This window comes from Phytophthora sojae (genome assembly GCF_000149755.1).
Source record: "Phytophthora sojae unplaced genomic scaffold PHYSOscaffold_2, whole genome shotgun sequence".
NCBI classification, from domain to species: Eukaryota; Oomycota; class Peronosporomycetes; order Peronosporales; family Peronosporaceae; genus Phytophthora; species Phytophthora sojae.
Genome location: NW_009258116.1, coordinates 7067903 through 7089195, shown reverse-complemented (window position 1 = coordinate 7089195; position 21293 = coordinate 7067903). Strand labels below are relative to the sequence as shown.

General features: G+C 61.5%; 1 protein-coding gene across 1 annotated transcript; it reads right to left on the bottom strand.

Annotated features, from left to right (window-relative positions):
- Window positions 1-11217: 11217 nt before the first annotated feature.
- Window positions 11218-14185, bottom strand: PHYSODRAFT_326086 (hypothetical protein; the record flags this gene model as incomplete). Its single annotated transcript, XM_009522031.1, has 2 exons — window positions 11218-12420; window positions 12620-14185. 2 exons carry the CDS (start codon window positions 14183-14185, stop codon window positions 11218-11220), a joined length of 2769 nt encoding a protein of 922 aa, XP_009520326.1.
- Window positions 14186-21293: the final 7108 nt, after the last annotated feature.

Sequence of the window (21293 nt, the reverse complement as noted above, 5' to 3'; positions counted from 1 at the left end):
GTACGTCCCAAGCATGAGCAAGAATCTGCTTTCGGTGCCACAGATCAACAAGAGTGGTCTGTTCCAAGTCGTGTTCGACAGCACCAAGATGCAGATTGCGCACAAGGGCTCCAAGCAAGTGGTGGCGACGGCAAACCTCGTGGATGGACTCTACTGGCTCCAGACGCCTCAGCGATCGGCGAATGCGGCGACCAGTGGGAAGACGGTCGACTTACACGCGCGTATGGGTCACGCTCCGGTGGAGGTGCTTCGCAAGATGGTCGACAACAACATGATCAAGGACGCGAAGGCACCTTCCAAGTCGAGTGGACCAAGCGTGTGTCGCGGCTGCCAGCAAGGGAAAATGGTCCAGAAGCCGTTCCCAAGCAACCGTGACAAGCGTCACTACGACACGTTCGAGCTGCTCCACTTCGACGTGTGCGTCCCCATGGAAGAAGAGTCACTGGGTGGCAGCAAGTATCTGCTGCTGATCGTGGACGAAGCCAGCGGATGCATGAAGGGGTTCTGCGTGCCAAGTCGGAGAGCGAGGACTGCATCAAGATGTACGTCACGAAGGTGCAGACGCAGTTCGGCAAGAAGGTCAAGTTTGTGCGGCACGACGGAGCCCGTGAGTTCGCGACCAACTCGCTCAAGGCCTTCTACGAAGTCGAAGGCATCGAGCAGCAAACCACGGTTCCGTACGCGCACCAGACCAACGGCACGGCAGAACGCGCCATCCGGACCATCGTCACGATTGGCCGCAGCATGCTGCATCACGCCAAGCTGGACAAGAGCTTCTGGGCTGAGGCGGCCATGACAGCCATCTACGTGAAGAATCGTCTGCCATCACCCAAGATCGAACACAAGACTCCGTTCGAGATCGTTTACAAGTCCAAGCCGAGTGTGAAGCACATGCGTGTGTTCGGATGCCAGACGTACATCCTGACGCCGAAGGAAAGACGGCGCAAGTGGGACCCCAAGGCTCGCGCCGGGCTGTTCCTCGGCTACGAAGAAGTGTCCAAGGCGTATCGAGTTTATGACATCGAGGCGGGGCAGGTGGTTATCAGTCGCGATGTCAACTTCGATGAGTCGACCTTTGGACTTTCGACGCATACTTCGGATGAAGACGTCGATGATGCTGTGTTGGACTTGGACGCGCTGGACCTGGACGACAACGATGGACCGCGCCAAACGAGCTTCAAGCAGGCGGGGAAGCGCAAGTACCGACCGAGTGGCGACGACAACACTGCCAGAAGATCGCGCCCCGTTCGCCACCGAGCTGGCTTAGAAGAAGCAAGTGCGCCGGACGTATCCTCCTCGCGCCGAGCCGACCCCGACGAAGAAGAAAAGTCTGGGGACCAAGATGAAGACGACGACTCGACGCCCCCAGTGTTTTGGCGTGCCAGTGCCAACGCTGTGGAAGCAGCAGCCGATCTATCGGAGCCGACGACGTTCCAAGAGGCTGTGAACGGTCCTGATCAAGTGCACTGGCGCAAAGCGATCCGCGCGGAGCTCAAGTCGATGCGACTGCGTGGTGTGTTTCGAGCTGCCAAGTTGCCTAACGGACAACGCGCCATCGATACCAAGTGGGTGTTCAAGATCAAGCGCAAAGCGGACGGCTCGATCGAGAAGTACAAGGCGCGCCTCGTGGCCAAGGGCTTCAAGCAGAAGTACGGCATTGACTACACCGAGACGTTCTCGCCCGTGGTCAAGTATGTGACACTGCGCATGGTGATCGCGATTGCTAAGTATTTTGGCTGGCCCCTCGACCAACTCGACGTGGTGACAGCATTCCTGTACGGGATAATGAAGGAGGTGGTCTTCTGCGTGGTTCCGGAAGGCGTCGAACTGGATGGTGACTTCGACTGCCTGGAACTGGTGAAGGTCATCTACGGTCTCAAGCAAGCTTCGCGAGTGTGGAACGAGACCTTCGACGAGTTCGTGTGCTCCATCGGCTTCCAAGTGTCGGCCTTCGATCCGTGCCTCTACATCAAGGTGGTGGACGGTCACTGCGTGCTTGTACTGGTGTACGTGGATGACGTACTGATTACCGGAAGTTCGCCCGAGCTGATCGCACGCACGAAGACCGACCTGAAGACGCGCTTCGAGATGACCGACAGCGGCAAGTGCGCGTTTGTTCTTGGGATCGAGTTGGTGGACGGCCCGGACGGCAGCGTGACCATGTGCCAGCGGCGATACGTGGACGACATCCTGAAGCGCTTCGCCATGGACGAGTGCAAGGCCGTGGTGAGTCCGGTGGACATGAGCACTCGACTGGTTCCAAGCGACGCGGCGACCAAGGTGAACGCTCCGTTTCGCGAAGCTGTTGGTGCTCTGATGCACTTGATGACCGCCACGCGCCCAGACATCGCGTACGCCGTTGGCTATGTATCGCGCTTCATGGAGAACCCCCAAGAGGAACACTGGGTTGCGGTCAAGCGTATCTTTCGCTACCTGCAAGGCACCAAAACGCATGGGATCTGCTTCAAGCCGGGCGACAAGATCGACTTTCGTGGCTACTCGGATGCGGACTGGGCCGGCGACCTCGCCGACCGCAAGTCCACTTCAGGCTACACGTTCATGCTCATGAGTACGCCTGTGAGCTGGGGAAGCAAGAAGCAATGAAGCGGAGTACATCGCGCTCAGTCTGGCTATCCAAGAAGGCAAGTGGATTCATCGCCTGCTATGCGAGATTCTGGCGGCCGCTAATGAGACTGGACCCGAACTCATGATCCGCGAAGACAACCAGTCGTGCATCAAGATGACGAAGAACCCAGTGAACCACGGTCGCGCCAAGCACATCGACATCAAGTACCACCACATCCGCGATGAAGTCAAGCGCGGCGAAGTCAAGCTCCAGTACTGCGAGACTTCTGTGATGCTAGCGGACATCATGACGAAGGCGCTTGCGGGACCACGCCACACGGATCTGACGGTGGCTCTCGGCATTCGTGGGGCTTCGCATTGAGGGGGCGTATTGAGGGTTGCTGGTCTTGGGTACTGTGTACCAGTTGTACCCATTAACCAGTTAACCCGAACCGGTCCAATCCGAACCCACGTTGATTATGGTGATTACGGTAAGTTGTTTACGCCACCGATGATTAGACGAGTAGGATGATTGGATGAACACCGGTGAGTGATGGTTGATTAGATGCACTAGGTGATAGGACGCAGGGTCGCGTGTCTATAACAGTAGGGTGTAAGCTCCAACAATTCAATCACTTTCGAATCTTCATTCTACCCCTCAAGTGCCTTCGCTCCGGTCCCGCCGTCTGCGACGTCCCTCCCTCCGCTTCGTCCGAGCTTCGTGTCCAAGATCCATACCTTCCATCAGAAACCACCAAGCGCCGGCAAGTAGAGCCGCCTCGATATCGCGCCCCCCCCGTCGTTTGCTGGTTCGGGTGCTCCCCCCCCCCACAGACCCGTGCTGGAACAAAGGCACGTTAAACGTATACCGTTTAGGTGGGCGCCCGATAACGCGCTGCCTAGGCGAAGGACCGCACTGGCCTGATAACCGCCGTGCACAAGACCCCCGTGTAGGCCTGATAACGCCGCACAAGCCCCAGGAAACGCCGGCCTGATACCGCCGCACGGCCGACGGGAACGCCGAGGAAACACCGGCCCGATAACGCCGCACGCCCAAGGCTCGACGCCCTACGACAAGGAACAAGCGTCAACACAAGAACCCCCCAACTCTGAAGCCTGCGAAGACTTGGGCCTGTATTTCGAAGATACGCTACTCCAACAACCGGGAATAATTCGCTCGGCGCGACCGCTATCCAGACGCGCCGAGTTTGTGCGAGATCGCATTCGCGAGATTTCTGCGAGGGCGCTACTCCACAATGGTGCCGCGACCCGGGAGTACTACTTCGAATGACGGGCTAACGATCCAAGAGGCAACGGAGGCAGGTGCGCAGTCGGCTGGAAGGTCGCCGACTGCAGGAGAGCACAGTGAGAGACCTGTCGCGTCGTGGAGCTCTGAGGGAACCTTCACGACAGGCCACGGGGCCAGCGACGACCAGGAGGGCTACGAAGAACAGTTTGCCGTTCCCGATGCGGCTCCCTCGTCGGGAGCCGCGAAGGGCCGCGACGCAAGTCGCAGTCCTACCGGTCGGCAGCCTGCAAAGGCCGACGACCAACAACAACCCACCGCTAAGGCAGCCACGAAGCGCAAGTCGCCCAAGAGGAAGAAGAAGAAGCTGCGAGCGCCGGACTCGGCGGAGGAGTCGCTGTCCAAGCCGCAAGGCAAGGACACGGGACGTCAGTACACCGTCGAGGAGGTACGGTACGTCGTGGCGCGCACGGAGCTCTTCCGTCTGCTAGAGCATGACCCAATCTTGGTCTTCCTCAAGCCTATGCTGATGAACAACTTCACGGGCCCCTTCGTGGCGCCAGACTTCGATAGTCTCACCAGCGTCGCCCACGCCACGCCGACTCTCTTCCAGATGCTGCGTGACTCGGGGTTCGTGTTGGGGGCTTTCGAGATGGAGAGGCTGTGCGATTGGGACCTCAAGTCTTGGTTGCGTGCGATTCGCGTCGTGCAGGAGCCCTTGACGATTCTCGCCGGATCCGTCAAACAAGACGCAACGAGTTCCGCGACGGGCCAAGACGCGCCGAGTCCCTCGGCGGGCCCCGACCAGACTTCGACGACCACGCCCTCGCCTCCACCCCGATACCAATCGAGCATAGACTCCGACAGCAGTTTCGAGTCGCCCAAGCGCATGCCCATGAATAGGCCGCCCCGCGTCATGCAGCTATCCGCGGCGCCCGCACGCACGGAGGTGACGAAACCCGCCGAGGAGGTGCTGCCCAAGGCCTTGAGAGAATCCATCGTCAAGCTGATGCAGACGACAGTGATGAGCACCCCGCGCGCCGACACAGCCGCAATTCCGGCGGGGCCGAAGCCGCCCGCGAATCCCACACCCACTGTGGCTCGCCCCCAAGAGGCAACGGATGTCGCCATGGAGTCGGTCAGTTCGCGTTCTTTGACGAGGTCCAAAACTCGACGCGACGCGGACGAGGACCCCGATGACCTGTTCGACTTGGACATCAGAGCGCCGAGAACCACGGCCGCCATCTCGACGGCGACAGCCGGCGGCGTAGGCCTTGCCCGCGTACGCTTCTCAGCAGCGTCTGAGCTGAAAGAGTTCTCAGGACGGGACGCCAGCGAAGAGAAAGCCAGACTGTGGCTCAACCGTCTGAAGTCCGCCGCGCGGCGCGCCGGGATGACGGGTGAAGAAGTGTGCGGGCAGTTCAGCGATCTGATGAGCGGCCCTGCGCGCCAATGGTACCTCCAGTTGCCCAGGAAGGTCAAGAAATCATGGACCGAGCTGATGCAGCAATTCCGTGTGCAGTACTGCGGCAAGGGCGTGTCAATGACCAGCCGCTACTACCATGCGGCTCAGCGCCCCGACGAGACCCCTCTGGATTACTTGTACCGGCTCAACGTCGCGGGCTTGAGGGCCAACATCCCATACGCCGAGGGCACGACTGAAGAGAAGCGCGAACACGTCGAGCATTTCATCCGGACGCTGAACACGCAGGAGGCCGAACTCGCCTCGCGTCTCACGCTGATGGAGGTCGCCGACTCCGAGGCGCTGGAGAAGAAGCTGCGTGCCCGACAACGTGGATTGGCTCACCAGAAAAAGACTCTCTTCGGCTCGAACAAGTTCCGCCAAAAGGCGCCGACCCCGCCGACTCAGCCGGCGCGCGCCGTGCATGCGATTCACGTTGCGTCGGACGAGTACGACTCGGAACGCGAGAGTCGCGACAGCGACGATCGCCAGTACGATCAAGACGGGGAGGACGAAGAACGCGCCAATTTGTTCGTCGCGGGGCAGACCCCGCCGGGAGAGCCGGCGCGTCGCAACTTCGATCCCGACGACTCGGGACGCGACCGCCCGCGGTGCCGCCACTGTGGTTCACGTCGCCATGCCGAAGGAGACTGCTGGAAGTTGTTGACGTGTCAGAAGTGTGGTGGCCAGCACCCGACGGAGTGATGCTTGAGGGTGTGCAAGGCCTGCGGTGACGTGCACGAAGCCGGAGAATGCTCGATGGAGGAGTTCTTAAACCAATTGCGCCAGTGGTTTCACCCGAATAAACACGCGGGAATGCTGCCGCCGGCCGCCGAGAAGATGTTAAACTAGGACGCTCGCTGGCTTGGAAACCAGTACGAGACGAGCGACCTGTTTCCGTCTATGCATATGTGACCAAGAAGTCGCGAGAAGTGGTTAGTGAGAGCCCGACTTCCCTGAATGATAATACATGTGAATCCAACCTGGAACGTACCACGCAAGAACGCGCGCCGCGAATGTCGGCGGTCCGACGTACGACGGACGACGAGTTTGCACGTGAACCACCCCTGGACGAGATCGACTTGCAACCAGACGAGCGACGCGGATACTGGAAACATTACGCGCCGCACAAGTGGTACAAGCAGGCCAAGATTCATGGAAAGCTGAACAACCGCCGTGCTGTGTTATTGCTCGACACAGGTGCCGAGGTGTCCATCCTGGACACCACCTTTGCTCGTGAGGTAGGCTGCCTGATTGACACGGAGATCACGCAAGAGTGGGTGGGAATTCGTGATGAGACATATTACACGGTGGGGAGAACCAGAGTCAAGATTACCTTGGCTGGGAACTTGGCGTACTACATGCACCTGTGGGTCGGCGACTTGGTCGGCCAACACGCAATCCTGGGAATGAACTTCATGGTGCCCGCTGGAGTGCGCATCGACACTGCAGATGGCACGGCGTGCCTCCCCGACGAGGTGCATATCCAGATGATCGGACGAAGACCGCTATACGGCGCACGGATGCACCCGGTCAACGTCAAGACGCCTGTGAGGCTCGAACCAGGAGACACGCATGAAGTCTTGCTGAGGCCGGATCGAAACGCGCCGTTCCTGTGGGTGACACGGGCAGAGTCGTGGGTGACTACCTTTGTCAAGGGGAGAGTCGGAAAGAAAACGTACCTGCGTGTCACGAACATCGGAGACGCAGCGATAACCCTCGACGCACATGAAACGCTTGGGTGGTGGACGCCGTCTGACGGCCAGCCTCGGAACCGTGGATTCGTCCGACTGGGCTCCACCCGGTACCAGCAGTGGCAGAATCTGGCGTACGGCGCGACGCGCGACGCGGAGGTGAACTGGATCCCAGCCGAGCTCGACGGACCGATGACGGATCGCCCCTCATACCCGACGCCTAAAGCCATCTTGCGCCCGGATCCGAGACAACTCGGGACGCGACGCGCCGTGACCCCAGTGTTGGTGGCTGTCGCGGAAGCGCCGAAGGGAAGGGGGGTAGACTTGCCACCCGACGACCACAAGCCGGATACGGCGAGGAGGCGGTGGAAAGCGAACCCGATATGCCTCCGACTGTGACTGGAAAATACTCGACGAGCCAAACTCGACGGACCAAACCCCGCCGAGCCGAATTTCGACGAGGCGAAACCTGATGAGCAGGAGGAAGACGACGCGGTCCTCATCCACGAGGGGTCCGACCTCTTTGTAGAGGATCTCGAGTCTGAGATGGCAGTGCTGCCAGACCTCTCACTGACCGCCGAGGTGAAGATCGAGGACTTGAAGGTCGGCATGCCGACTGGACTCCCGCCCGAGGAAGCCGCGAGACAAGAAACGCGGCTACTCCAAATCATCTGGAAGCGACGGAAGTGGTTGATCGGCAACGCCTTGCCGCCAGCCGCCCTGGGTGTTGTCTGCGACATTGACGTGGGCGACGCAAAACCCGTCGCGCAACGCGTCCGGAAAATCCCGCCGCAGTTTCGAGAGAAGGTCGCTGACTTGATCAAAGGGCTGTTGAGCGCGAGGATGATCCAGAAGTCGAAGTCGCCGTGGGCATCGCCCATTGTCGTGATCATAAAGAAGAACGCCGTCGATATCCGGCTTTGCATTGACTACAGGCTCATCAACGGGCTGACACAGTTGATGATTTACCCCATGCCGCTCGTCAACGACTTGCTCGAAGACTTGGACAAGTATCTGTGGTACTGCTCCCTCGACATGGTGAGTGGCTTCTGGGTCGTCCCCATGACAGACCGGGCCCGCCTCATCTCAGCCTTCATCACGCCGATGGGACTGTACGAATGGCTGCGTATGCCGTTCGGCCTGTGCAACGCGCCGCAGATTTACCAACGCTTGATCGACAACGTGCTCTACGGGTTCATGAAGCTGTCCCCGGATGGCAGCACTCGGGACGTCTTTGAAGACGGCAAACCGGTGAAGCCAGGTATTCACTCCGTTCTGGGACGGAGGTCGTACATCGACGACATCCTCATCGGGGGCACGTCGTGGGACGACCTGTGCGAGAAGGTCGAACGCTTGCTGGATGTCTGCGAACAGTGGCACTTGTCCATCAGTGTCGAGAAGAGCGAGTGGGGCATGTCCAAGGTCGACTACCGGGGCCACCGAGTCTCAGGACTCGGTCTCGAGGCGAGGCCGAAGAATCTGGAGTCGCTGACGTCGCTCGAGTTCCCGCGCACGCTCAAGGGCCTGTAATCGTTCTTGGGTAGCCTCGATTACTACCACCGGTTCATTGCAGACTTTGCGGTGTAGGCAACCGCGCTGTATTCGCTGACGGAGACCGACTTCAACGAGTACGTCACGCGTCCAGAAGTCCGCGGACATGAGAAGTGGACGCACGCGACGCGCGCCTTCGATGCGCTCAAGGCAAAACTCGCCGGGACCCCAATGTTGAAGCACTTCGACGCGAACCGAGAATCCGTCGTGATCGTGTACGCCAGCGACTGGGCCATCTCAGGGGTGCTCACGCAAGTCCACGACGATGTGTACATGCCTGTGAAGTTCACCAGCCGTACGCTGAAGCCCAACGAGCTGAACTACGACATCGTCGAAAAGGAGATCTTGGCCCTGTTGCGCGTCTTAAACGAGTGCTACACGATGCTTGCAGGGAGACCGGTCCGCGTCTTAACACATCACACGACGCTCGCCTGGTTGGTCCGGTCCAAAGGACTACAGGGGCGGCTGTCACAGTGGGCCGCGATCCTCTCGCCGTGGAAGTTGGAAATCTACCGATCCATGAAGGGAGAAGAAGAACTCCTCGGCGCGCTGGCCGCGAGCATTACCCCGCGAGCCTTCGTCGACGCGGCGCTAGAAGAAATCGCCCTACGGAGACGGGCGTCCAGGATTGTAGTCATTCCAGTCCCCGACGTGGCGCGCGACGAGGTCTTGCACGTCTTGAGCTTTGACGGATCGGCCAAGGCGAAGCGAGAAGGCGGAGCATACAGTGCCGTCATTTGGCAGCTGCCGAACTGGGAGATCGTGCGCGCCACGTCGGGATATGCGACGGACCTCACGGCCAACGAGGCGGAATACCGCGGGCTGCTGCTCGGATGTTCTCTTCTAGAGGAGCTTGACGACGTCACCCGACTCGTCGTATGCGGAGACTCCAACCTTGTCATCAGGCAGATGCGGGACGAGATGGACTGCAAGTCCCCGGGGTTGAAGCTGCTGGGACAAAAGACGCGAAACGCACTCCAGGCATGGCCGCGCCACGAACTCTTCCACGTACGACGAGACTGGAACGCGAGTGCCGACATGCTGGTTGGACAAGCTCTGCAGCGTCAAGGAGGTCGCAACGCGCACAGTCCCGAGGAGATTCAAGATCTGAAGACGCTGAATCGCTTGGAAGAAGTCATCCGGCCACGGACATCGAGTCCCGAGGTGGCGTCTCCAGCCAGTCCCGACGCGGATAATCTCGACTCGGAAAACCTCGTCGCGACGTACCCGTTCCAGGTCATTGCCATGGACTATATTCCGTCGTTGCCGGCATCCTACAAAGGCAACACAGAGCTGTTAGTCTGGGTCGCCCTCTTCACGGGGTTCGTCGTGGTCAAAGCGAACGCGTCACGAACCGCGCAGACGGTGGCCGAGGCGTACGAGGAGGGGGTGTTTATGCGCTTCGGCGCGAGCGAGGCTATCTGCCACGACCGCGAGCCGGGCTTCATGTCCGACTTCTTCAAGGCGTTCAGCAAACTCATGGGTCAGAGACAGCGAGCGACGCTCGCTTATCGTCCCCAAGCTAACGGTGCTGCAGAACGGATGGTGCAGACGGTTACAAGAGCGATCAAGATGTACATTGGGGATGTCGACCAACGCGACTGGGACGAATACGCCGAGCGTCTTACCTTCGCGCTAAACACGTCGCACGACCGACAAGGAACGAAACCCCGTTCTTCTTAGTGCACGGCTGGGATCCTCGGTCGACGCTGGAAGCAACGCTGGCCGTCGGGAACACGTCGACCCGGGACGCCGAGGCGCGGCGGTGGAGGCTCCGTATTCAGCGACACTACAAGGTGGCAAGGGCACAAGCGTTGGAGTTAGTCCGAGAGGCCGTCGAAGAGAGAGGCGTCGACAAACTGAAAACGCGACGCAACATGAGATCGCGACGGGCTCGCAAGTTTGGCTGTACCTGGATCGGGTGAAGCTGGGGTATGCGCGCAAACTCGCGCACATGTGGCACGGACCCTTCCGCGTCGCCGAGCTGGTCAGCGCGTTCGCAGTGCGCCTCGAGACGGCGGGCACGCCCTATCAGCTGTACCTCGTCGTCCACATCTCCAAGCTGAAGCCCGTCCGGGAATTCCCGTCGCGACCCGCGACGCAGCTGACGGTGCCGGCCGAGGAGCGCTTCGACTTCGACGAGGAGCTCTTGCCGGAGGATAGCTGGGAAGCCACGCGCGAGCTGGAGGACGACGCCTTCGAGGTCGAGAAGATCGTGAACGTGCGCGAGGGGCGGGCTACCCGGTATGGGCGCACGCGACGCAAGTTCGAAGTCAAATGGAAAGGCTACCCGGACACAACGTGGGTCGACGAGCTCGATCTGAATTGCGGCGGGTTGCTGTACGACTTCCTGCGCCAGCGCACGGGACGCAACCGGTTCGAGGCGATGCAGTCGCACGAGAACGCGGAGGCGGTGGAGCCTGGTGGGTGAGCGCCCGCGGGTGCGACTAAGTCGGCGGGGGGGGGGGGGGGCTGCCGACGGGAGGACTGGCGGGAAGCCTCGACTCTGGGAATGGCCGGAGCGAGGGCTTGGATGAGGGAAGTGAGGAGGACCAGCCTGTTGCTGAAGGTGGGACGGCGGAGCGCCGTCTCATAAAAGATGTGGAGAAGTGGAAAGAAACAAGGGAAAAGAGCAAGGCTACGTGTTGAAGTTACGGCTACAACAACTAAACGCGACGGACTGTGACGATGGGCCAGACTCAAACCTGCTGGACAAACTTACCTGCAAGACGCGGCACATAGAAGGCGGGGTGATCGCGCGTCGCTCGGCAGCGTACGTTGACGTCCATCTCGGCCACAGTGAGCGGCTCCCGATAGAACCGGCGCCAGGGCTCCTGCGCGTCGATGTCGTCGAGCGCGGCTTGCACCGTCGCGTGCTGGAGGCCTGGATACCACCGTCCGATCGACGTGTGCGCGGGCAGAAAGGGAAGCACCATTGGGTCCAGCAAGAGGTCCATGTCTGCGAGCCCTTGCTGGAACAGCCCGACCACCAGCTGCAACAGGCTGTTGACGTGGTTGCCCGCGTGTGAGCGACGTGAGTTGCGCGCCGTGCGCCACCTTTTCCACGCCGCGCCCTGCACGAAGAGTTCATGGGTGGACTCCCAGTACGCCTGAGCCCAGTGCTCGATGTGGTGCCGGAGCCGACGTAGGAATGGGCGGAACGCCACGTCACCGGACGCGAAGAGAAGCGCCTCAGCGGCTTGAGCGAGGTAGCGCCACGGCCGAGTCGCGTATAGCGCGTCGACGTTGGCCAGAGTCACGAGGGCGCGGTTCCAGTTCGCAGGCGCGGGGGGAACACGGCGCGGAATGATCCAGCCGGGCGGCGGCAGGAAGAGCGTTCGCAACTCCTGCACGGTGATGAGATGAAGGCGGAGACGTCGTACCCGCTTGGACCAAGGAGCGTAGCGAGGCTGCCGCCAGCCAGACGGAGTTCCGGCAGGCGGAATCACAGGGTCGAAGAAGGGCGCCGCCGGAGCACTCCCCGCCGAGCCGCTGGAGACGGTGCTCGAGGACGAGGCGCGGGACGACGAGGAAGCGGACGAGTCGTCGCCACTGGAGTCGCCCGAATCGCCCGGATCAGGGCCTGGTCCAGCTCCTGCTGCCACACGGCCCCTCGGCGACGAGTGCGTCGGCCGTGCAGGAGAAGAGTGATGCGAGCCGCCGAGTGCGCCGACCCCGCCGCGTGCGCCGAACGCGTTGAGCCGGCCGAACGCGTCGACACGAAGGAGGGCGAGCGAGAACGCGAGCGCGAGCGTGGAGGCGAGCGTAAACGTGAACGCGAAGCAGAACGGGAGCGCGGGGGTGTCCGGGAACGTGCCGGCGAACGTGGAGGCGGACGCGCCGGCGACCGTGACGGCAAACGAGGAGGCGGACGCGCCGGCGACCGTGAGCGAGACCCGGGGCTATGCAGCCGGCGGCGCTTGGACTGAGCTCGCCGCGCTTGGTCCTCGCTGTCCGAAGACTCGGAGCCGAAGAGCGACGCGTCCTCTCTCTCGCGCGCTGCAGCTGCAGCGGCCGCAGAGGGCGTAGCTGCAGATGAGGCCTGCACAGCGGCGTTGTCGGAAGCCGCAGTGTCGGCCACGGTAGAGGGCCGCCGACTACGTCGAAGGGGCGAAGAACCAGACGACGTAGCGGACGCCACTCCTGACGGTCTAGACGCGCGTGACTGAGAACCCGAACGACTCGACGCGCCGTGTCGAGGTCGGACAGGAGCCCGAAGGACCTGCTGGAGGGGAAGCGCCAGTCGTCGAGCCCGCCGTCGAAGTCGACGAGCCCGCCCGGGCACCAGAGCTCGACGCAGTTGAAGCAGGAACAGGAACCGCGGATGCCGCAGGAACTGCTGCGGACGTAGGAATAGCAGGGGGGAGGGGGGATCGCACCGTCGATCTCCGCCGTGAAAGTGGCTTCGAGTCGCCTGACCAGGTCAGCGGTGTCGATCTGCCCGCCTACACGCGTTACGACGCCGGCGAGACGATCGGCAAGCTCGTCGCGCACCCGCCGCGCCAGCTCTCGGCCCCGACGCGCGTCTCGAAGCATCCGACGCCAAGCCACAGCGCGTTCGTCGCGCTCTCGGATGGCCAAGTCGCGCTCCTCCTGCAGCTCGGCGACGCGAGCGCTGAGACGATGGGTCTGGGCGCCGACTGCTCCTCGACGCTGCTGCGACGACCGCTGCATGGACAGCCACCCAGCTCGATACTGCGCCGTGCGAGATGTGGTGCAAAGTTCGCCGGCTTGAGCCCGCGCCATCTCGGACTCGGCGGCCACACGGAGAGTCGTAGCAGTAGCCACTGACTCCTCCAGCTCGTGGATACGCGTCGCGCCGCGGCGGAGCTCCTCGGCGTGGGCCACTAAGAGCGCGTTGACGCGCCGAAGGTCGTCCTGCAGCGGGACGTTCAGGTTCGGGGCCGCCTCGATCTCCATGCGGCTATGAGAAAGCGACGCACGGGCCGCGCGGAGATCTTCGTCGACATGGGCGCGCTGCTGCTCCAGAGCGGTCAAGGCCTGACGAGCCTGATCTCTCTCGGCGACGGCAGCGTCTCGCCGCTGCTCAAGGGCGGCCACGGCTTGACGTGCCCGGTCCCTCTTGGTGACAGCAGCGTCTCGCTCGCGTCTCAGGGCCGTGGAGGCGCGACGCACTTGATCTCGCATGTCGAGGGCCCCGTCACGCTCTTGCTCGACGGCCATGAGAACGCGGGTCACGCGGACACGCTCGGCGAGAGCGGCGTCGCGCTGCTGCTCGGCAGTGGCCACGAGCTGCCGCATGTGATCTCGTTCAGCTTCGGCGGCGGCCACGCGCGCTTGGACAGGAGCGAGGGCGGCTTGGGCGGCTGCGAGGTCGACGCGAAGGTCGTCACGCTCGGCGCGCGCGTCGTCGCGCTCGCCTTGTGCAGCAAACAGCCGCGCTAGCGACACGGTGGAGGGAGGCGGCGTAGCAGGAGCGCGCGCGAGTTGGGCAGTCAAGTCAGTGACCTGGTCTCGTGCCGCCCGGAGCTGAGCTTGAAGATCACGATATTGCTCTGTCGAGGAGCCTCGCTCGGCGCGGAGTAGAGCCTCGGCAGCGTCGGCACGCTCAGCACGAGCGCGGAAGTCGGCCACTCGGTCCTCCAGGACGGCGTAGTCCCGCTCGGCGTGCTCCCGGGAGAGGAGCGCCTGCTCGAGCCGGATCATGCCTGCGCGATAACCCTCGCGAGCACGATGCAAGATCGCGAGATTGCGGTCATGCAGCACGGACGCGTGAGTAGCCAAGCCCGCATTGTGCGCTGAGACGAGTTAGTACTGGGCGCGCAGCTCCTGGTTCTCGCGCTGGAGAGTGTGCGCGTCGGCGACAAGAGCAGTCACCGAGTGGACGGGGGCGCCTGAAGCCGGAAGCTGGACTTGGGGCGCGACGGGGAGGCGAGGACGATGCGCGCCGAGGGCACAAACCGCGCAGCCAGCGGCCTCGAGGTCGTCGGTGTCAAGCTCTTCTTCCTCCAGGTCGATGTCGTTGACGTCGACGTCGTGGCGGCGAGCCATGAAGCTTGGAGTACCGCGAAGCGGACTGCGATGGCAGAAAACGCGATGGTGTCGAGACGAAGCGAAGGCGCGGGGCAGGTTCTGCGACGACACACCCACCTGGGGAGTGCGCGGGCGTGGCAGCGGGACGAATGTGGTGTAGTACCCCGCGGAAGAAGTGGGCGCGCCGGGCGCCGGAGGAAGAAGGCGCCGGGACGCGAGTGATGGACCTCGACGCGGCTGATGGAACGTGACGCGGATTGATGGGCGCGACGCAGGGCTGAGCTCGACGGGAAAGTCGGCGTGGGTGATGGGCCGTGAGACACGGTACCAGAATCCAGTGCGACGCGTAATCATCCGACGGGTCGACCAGCGCACCCGGTTCTGCAAAACGCGCCGACCCTAACCCCCGCCGACCAAAACGCGCCGAGGTAAGATCTTGATTGCGCCACGCAAATCAGGTTGAAGGACGGCAGTGCAAGCACGACAGAAGTAGGGATAGGCACAGAGCGATAGGCTTAGCAAGCAGTAGTACGGAGTAGCCAGTAGCTAGGGCATAGGATAGGGTAAGGACTCAGTCCCGAAATTTCTCTGAACCACAAAGACCTCCCGTCTTCTCCGAGGTTCCAGGGGAACCACCAAGCGCCGGCAAGTAGAGCCGCCTCGATATCGCGGCCCCCCGTCGTTTGCTGGTTCGGGTGCTCACCCCCCACAGACCCGTGCTGGAACAAAGGCACGTTAAACGTATACCATTTAGGTGGGCGCCCGATAACGCGCTGCCTAGGCGAAGGACCGCACTGGCCTGATAACCGCCGTGCACAAGACCCCCCGTGTAGGCCCGATAACGCCACACAAGCCCCAGGAAACGCCGGCCTGATACCGCCGCACGCCCGACGGGAACGCCGAGGAAACGCCGGCCCGATAACGCCGCACGCCCAAGGCTCGACGCCCTACGACAAGGAACAAGCGTCAACACAAGAACCCCCCAACTCTGAAGCCTGCGAAGACTTGGGCCTGTATTTCGAAGATACGCTACTCCAACAACCGGGAATAATTCGCTCGGCGCGACCGCTATCCAGACGCGCCGAGTTTGTGCGAGATCGCATTCGCGAGATTTCTGCGAGGGCGATACTCGACACCGGCGTCCATACGCCCAACTTCTTGCACGTCCGCCAAGACAGGACATGGCGAGCGCGACATTCGACAACGGGTCGACAATACGTCGAGCCGCAATGGCAGTGTCGAGTTCAACAAGCCAACGGAGGAGAGGTTCACCCTCTCTTCCGACATAGTTACTCACATTGAGCTTCAGCGATTGCGCGCGTGGTGTTGTGGTGTAGCGGGATCGGCCGAAATCTGGTTAAGGCCTGATCGAGCTTCCCACCAGCGCCCAGACACCGACTAACGGAGGGGGCCCCCCAACGATCCGTGATCGGCTGAACTTGCTCTCACCTTGTGTACCCGTCGGCGAACTGGATCCGCTCTCTCGGGGCTCCGAAGATGCAGCACTTGGTGAAGATCGAGTGTCTTGGCGTGACGCGGGGATAGGTTGTGGAGCAGCGCGGTAGTCTTCGCTCTGCGTCCGAGTATACGCTCCGATCGAGGGTTGTTCGCTCCGATCGGTCGGCCTGGAGTTGATCCAAGGCCTGTAGTTGCCTTTCCGGGTGTGTTCCTTCCTTTCCTGAGTTGCTTGCCGCTTCCTATAGCGGGATCGAGGTTGATCCAGAGGAGAAACGATCGCCGGCCAAGCACTAATACCCGGTCGATCGAGGACTTGCACCCAAGAGATAGATCACTAGAGTAGGTCAAGCTGGCCAATGCATTAATCCAGTCTTAACCGTACCGCTAGTTCACTACCCAAAGTGTCGACCCTGCCGAGGCCAATGTAGTTCCTGGGACTTGGTGACTTGAGGGGACTTGTGCTCTTCGGTGCAAATTCTGCTCGAGAGCGACTTGCCGGGGCTTGGTGGTCTTGGATCACGCGTGGGGTCAAATCTGTTTCCACAACGCAAGTCGATCGAGGCCAATATGCTCTTCCTCCTCGAGATTCCAGACCACTTGCGCTCCACGGTGCAAATTCGACTCCGATTTATGTTTAGCTGGTCTCTCCCTAATGCTACCATCTTGCTTACCCTCCTACAACCACACGATTACTGGATTCTTGCCCCGACTTCGTCCTCCATGTGCGTCCCATCATGGTCGATCCACGATCGGCCCCGATCGGCGACCCCAATCGGCGACCCACGATCGGCGACCCACGATCGGCGACCCACGATCGGCTCCCGATCCACGATCGACACCGATCGGCGATCCACTCCCGATCGATGACTTATGCCGGTTGCCATGCGCCGCCGATCTATCACCTTCTGTCCTCGGCCATCTCAGATCCGCGGGTTCTGTCGTCGATCTGGACTTGGGTCGGCCACGAATCACGCCGCGGTTCGGGCACGATCACCCACAATCCGGCTTGCCACATGTCCTGCCTTACGCGCCGGCGTCATCGGACCACCTGAGATCTCCCGAAGAACTCCTTCTGATCCGTAGATCCTTGCTGCCTGTCTCTCGATCGCCGATCTCCCACGCCTCCAGTCGATCGGCCCTGCCGCCTTTCTCGGAGAACAATCTTATTCAGCACTTCTCCACACCCGCCCCCTGGCCGCAAGTTGTGTCGCACGGCGGCTCACTTCGGACAGTTCGACCTTGGTCATTCTCCAATTCGCCGGCCCAAGTGCAGATTACTCCAGATGGACGCACCGCCGACCAACCCTCCGGCACATCCCCCCAGCCCGTCGGGCGACGGCGGTTCGACACACAGCTCGCCCCGGTCGACTCATTTGACCCCTCGATCGACGCGATCGACGGCCTCCCGTCATGCCGCGGCTTCTTCCGACGCTGCCCGCCGAATCGCCCGCCTAGAAGATGAGCTGGCATGCGCCTACGCTTCCCGATCGACTATGATCCGCGACCGGGCGCGCCAGGACGACACCGTGCGCGAGCTGACCGCGAACCTACACGACTTGGAGCGCCACCGCTGGGCGCAAGAGGAAGAGATCCGCCGTCTCCAGACTGAAGTCAGCGACCTTCAGCAGAGTGCTCAGGGTCAAGGTCTGCAGCTGATCCAAGGCCTCCGGAATCAGATAGCCCAGCCAGCCGCCGAGATCCAGGATCTGGATCGTCGGCTGACGCGCGCTCAGGCTCATCTCGCGACTGCTAGTGCCGATCGTGATCGACTGGACCACCAGCTCGATCTCGCCACGGCGGACATTTCGGACCTCCGATCGCAAGTTTCCGAGCAAGAGCGCGAGCTGGACGAAGTGAACCACGAGCTGGACCTTACACGCGGTAGCCTCGATCGGGTCCAAACTGCCCTTCGGATGGCCGAAACAGCCGCGGCCACTCCGGCCGCTCCAACCCCGACGCCTCCCGCCGGACCCACGCCCGACGTCGATCGACTGCAGGTTGCCCTCCGCCAGGTGAATGAGGAGCTGGATCGGATGCGTACCGCCCGAGATACCGCGAGAGACCAAGCCACCGCTGCCGTGAAAGACGTCAATCAAGCTCATCAGGCCCGCGACGTTGCGCTCCGAGAGAACGCCGATCTCCGTACGTAAACTTTCCGTGTCGCCAATTCCGTTGTCGATCGCCGCTCATGCCGTCGCTGTGTTACAGGATCGTGTTTCGAAAGCGCGCAACAAGTGATCCGCGCCCAAGACGCCCAATTCATCGACGTCCAGGACGCCTACGCTATGTTGCGGCGCGTCAGCGATCGATCCAACGAGTATCTCGAGAATGTGGCCGACGCCTTATCTCGCGTAGTTCGGTGGATTGGACTTCGCCAGTGCGCGCCGACCACGCCTGTCCGTCGTAGCCGCAGACGTTCCGGATCTCCGGACTCCGTCGGGCACATCCACAAACGTGTCCGATCGGCGCCTCCACCACGCAGTCGGTCTACGAGTCGATCGCCTGCTCGGGCTCCCTCACCTTCCTTTTCGTTACCCGGCCATGACGATGAACTCCCCGCTGGGGGTCAGCCCGCCGAAGATCAACCCGCAAAGAAGGTGCCTGCTGCAGATCAACCGCCTTCCGATCTGAACGATCAAGAGGGATCGGACCAAGAAGAGTCAGGTTCGCCCCCTCGATCTACGCTGGAAGACCGGTCGGAAGAGGAGGAGTCGTCTCCGGCCCGATCCGCGGCCGACGAGGAAAATTCCGAATCGGAGGGGCCCGATCAAGAGACCGACGAAGAAGAAGACGAGTCGGAGGGGTCTGATCAGGAGGCTCTCGCAGCCTTAGCTCGATCCCAATCGGAGGCTCGCCGCCGTCAATCTGCCTCGCTGGCCCGTACCCACACTTCGCCGGCTCGCTCGCGGTCGCGATCGCCCTCAGTCGTGTCGATCCACTCCCAATCTGGATCGGCTCGCTCCCAATCGTCCCACGGAACGCGTCAGTCCCGTCATGGCTCACCTGGACCGACGCCTCCGGGATCCTCGCCTGGTTCCCCACCTGGATCGCCGCCGCCCGGTTCTCCGCCTGGATCGCCGGGGCGTCGTCCTCTGGTCCCGCCGTTGTTCCCGATCGGTACCATGATCCCGGGTTTCAACGCCCCCAGGGCACTCGCTCAGACTGATACAGACCCCTGGCCTTCGTTCCTGCCGGGACAGCTACAGATCACCGGCATGATCCTGTCGACGCTGACCCACCATCTCCTCCTACCCGGGGGCTGGCTCTTCCCGCTCGTCGTTCGGGGCATTGCACAGCCTGCGGCCGGGGTTGGCTATCGAGACGACCTGATCACCGGACCTAACATTACCGCGCTGATGGCCGATCGCCCCTGGCAGGCGCTGCGGAACCCGGCCGATCCGTTGACTTTCGATCTGGCACTCCATCGAGGCGCCGGTACCCGATTGGGTCGGATCGCCACTGCCTATCTTCAGTTCGAAGAGCAGAATCGCCAGGCCTTCTGGGAAACCACTCATTATCTCCCGATCACGGGCGCCCAGCGTCGGGATCAGATCGTCGAGCGATACCATCGCGATCGTCGTACCCGACGGATCCGCCTCGGTGATCGGTGGCGCCGACTCCTCGTCGATAGGCTGCCGATGATGCGAGAGATGTGGACAGACGTCGATCTGTTGCTGGACCCATTCTTCCTGCAGATCCCGGTGCGACAGCGGGACGCTGTGACCTGGTATCCTGGCGTGGTATCTCGCGCTGCGAACATCGGCAACCCCACCCAACACCAAGGCGAACCGACTGACCTCCGAACGGCCCTGATCGAGGCCGACACCCATGATCCCTGGCGGAACCAGTACCGCGCCCACCCCCAGGACCATCCAGCCCAGCGAATCCCGCGTCTCCGCAACAAGTTCAACCCCAACGTCAGCGCCCAACACCAGCCGTGACATGATCGCCGTCTCCACGATCGACTTCCGCGAATAGCGAGCCAGTCGACCATGACACCCCAAGAATAGGAGTGACGCGGAGGCCGATCTTCCATACGCGTAGCGCGAAGTACTCAGATTGATCCATTCCATCGTAATAATCCACATTCTTCCTTGATCTTCCACTGTTCCCTGTCAATCCATTCGTTGTTAATTCGATTGGCCAAAATCTGTCCTCATGCCTTCCTGTACTCGCTCTATAACCGTCCGATCTGCACTCACATACACTCATTCATTCATATACAACCCCTTCCTCCGATCAACGGCCTCCCCGTCGATCCGTCATCCCTCTCGCTCACCAAGGTGACCCGATCTCACTTCTCCTCGTGAGACTGCATCGCGCTGAATCGGTTCCGGTACACGCGATCTCGAAGGAACTCGTGTAATAAAGCTCCACAGTTGAGATCAGCTTCGTCGACAGAGTCAGGCTCGTCGTAACCCTTCCAGTGTACCAGGAATTCTCGATAAGTCCGGCCGTACCGCGTCCTTCGACCCGTCCGCATATCCGTGATCTTCTCCACTTCGTACTCGTTCGAGTTCTCGATCNTGGGGCCNCAGCTGTCCTCCGGAAGTAAGACTTCGTCGAAATCGAGTCGATCTGCTTCGTCCACCGTGAGTGCGATCTGCGGTCGATCGGGGAAGTCCCTGACCGGCTTCAGCTTCGAAACATGCACGATCGGGAACAGGTGATAGTCCGTACCAGCGATCTGAAGCTTCATCGTATACTCGTTCACCTTCTCCGAAACACGGAACGGGCCGTGCCACAGGTGGGCCAACTTCCGGGCATACCCCTCTTTCACTCGATCCAGGTACAGCCACACCTGAGATCCAGCTTCGATCGAGTGCGGTCGAACTTCTTCATTGTGTCGATCGGCCCGATCCGCGATCGCCTCGCGTAGTCGAGCATTCACCTGACTTCGAGCCTGATCGTAGTGCTTCTGGATCCGATAACGCCACCGTCGAGGATCCCGATCCCGAGTCCGGGTACTACCCAAAGGTATCGTTGCCTCGAGCGTCGATCGAGGATCCCATCCATGCACCAGATAAAAAGGGGAGTCTCCACGGACCCGATCCTGAGCCGTGTTCATCGCGAAGGTCAATCGCTCTGCGTACTCATCCCAATCCCTCTGATCCAGATCCTCCACGAAGATCTTCAGGGCCCTCGTCGCCGTCTGTACCATTCGCTCTGCAGTACCGTTAGCCTGAGGTCGATATGCCATCGTCGCTCGCTGACGCATACCCAGGACCTTGTTAAAGGCGCGGAAGAAGTCAGCCATAAATCCCGGCTCTCGATCGTGCCTGATCACCTCGCTAGCACCAAATCGCCGGAACACGCACTCTTC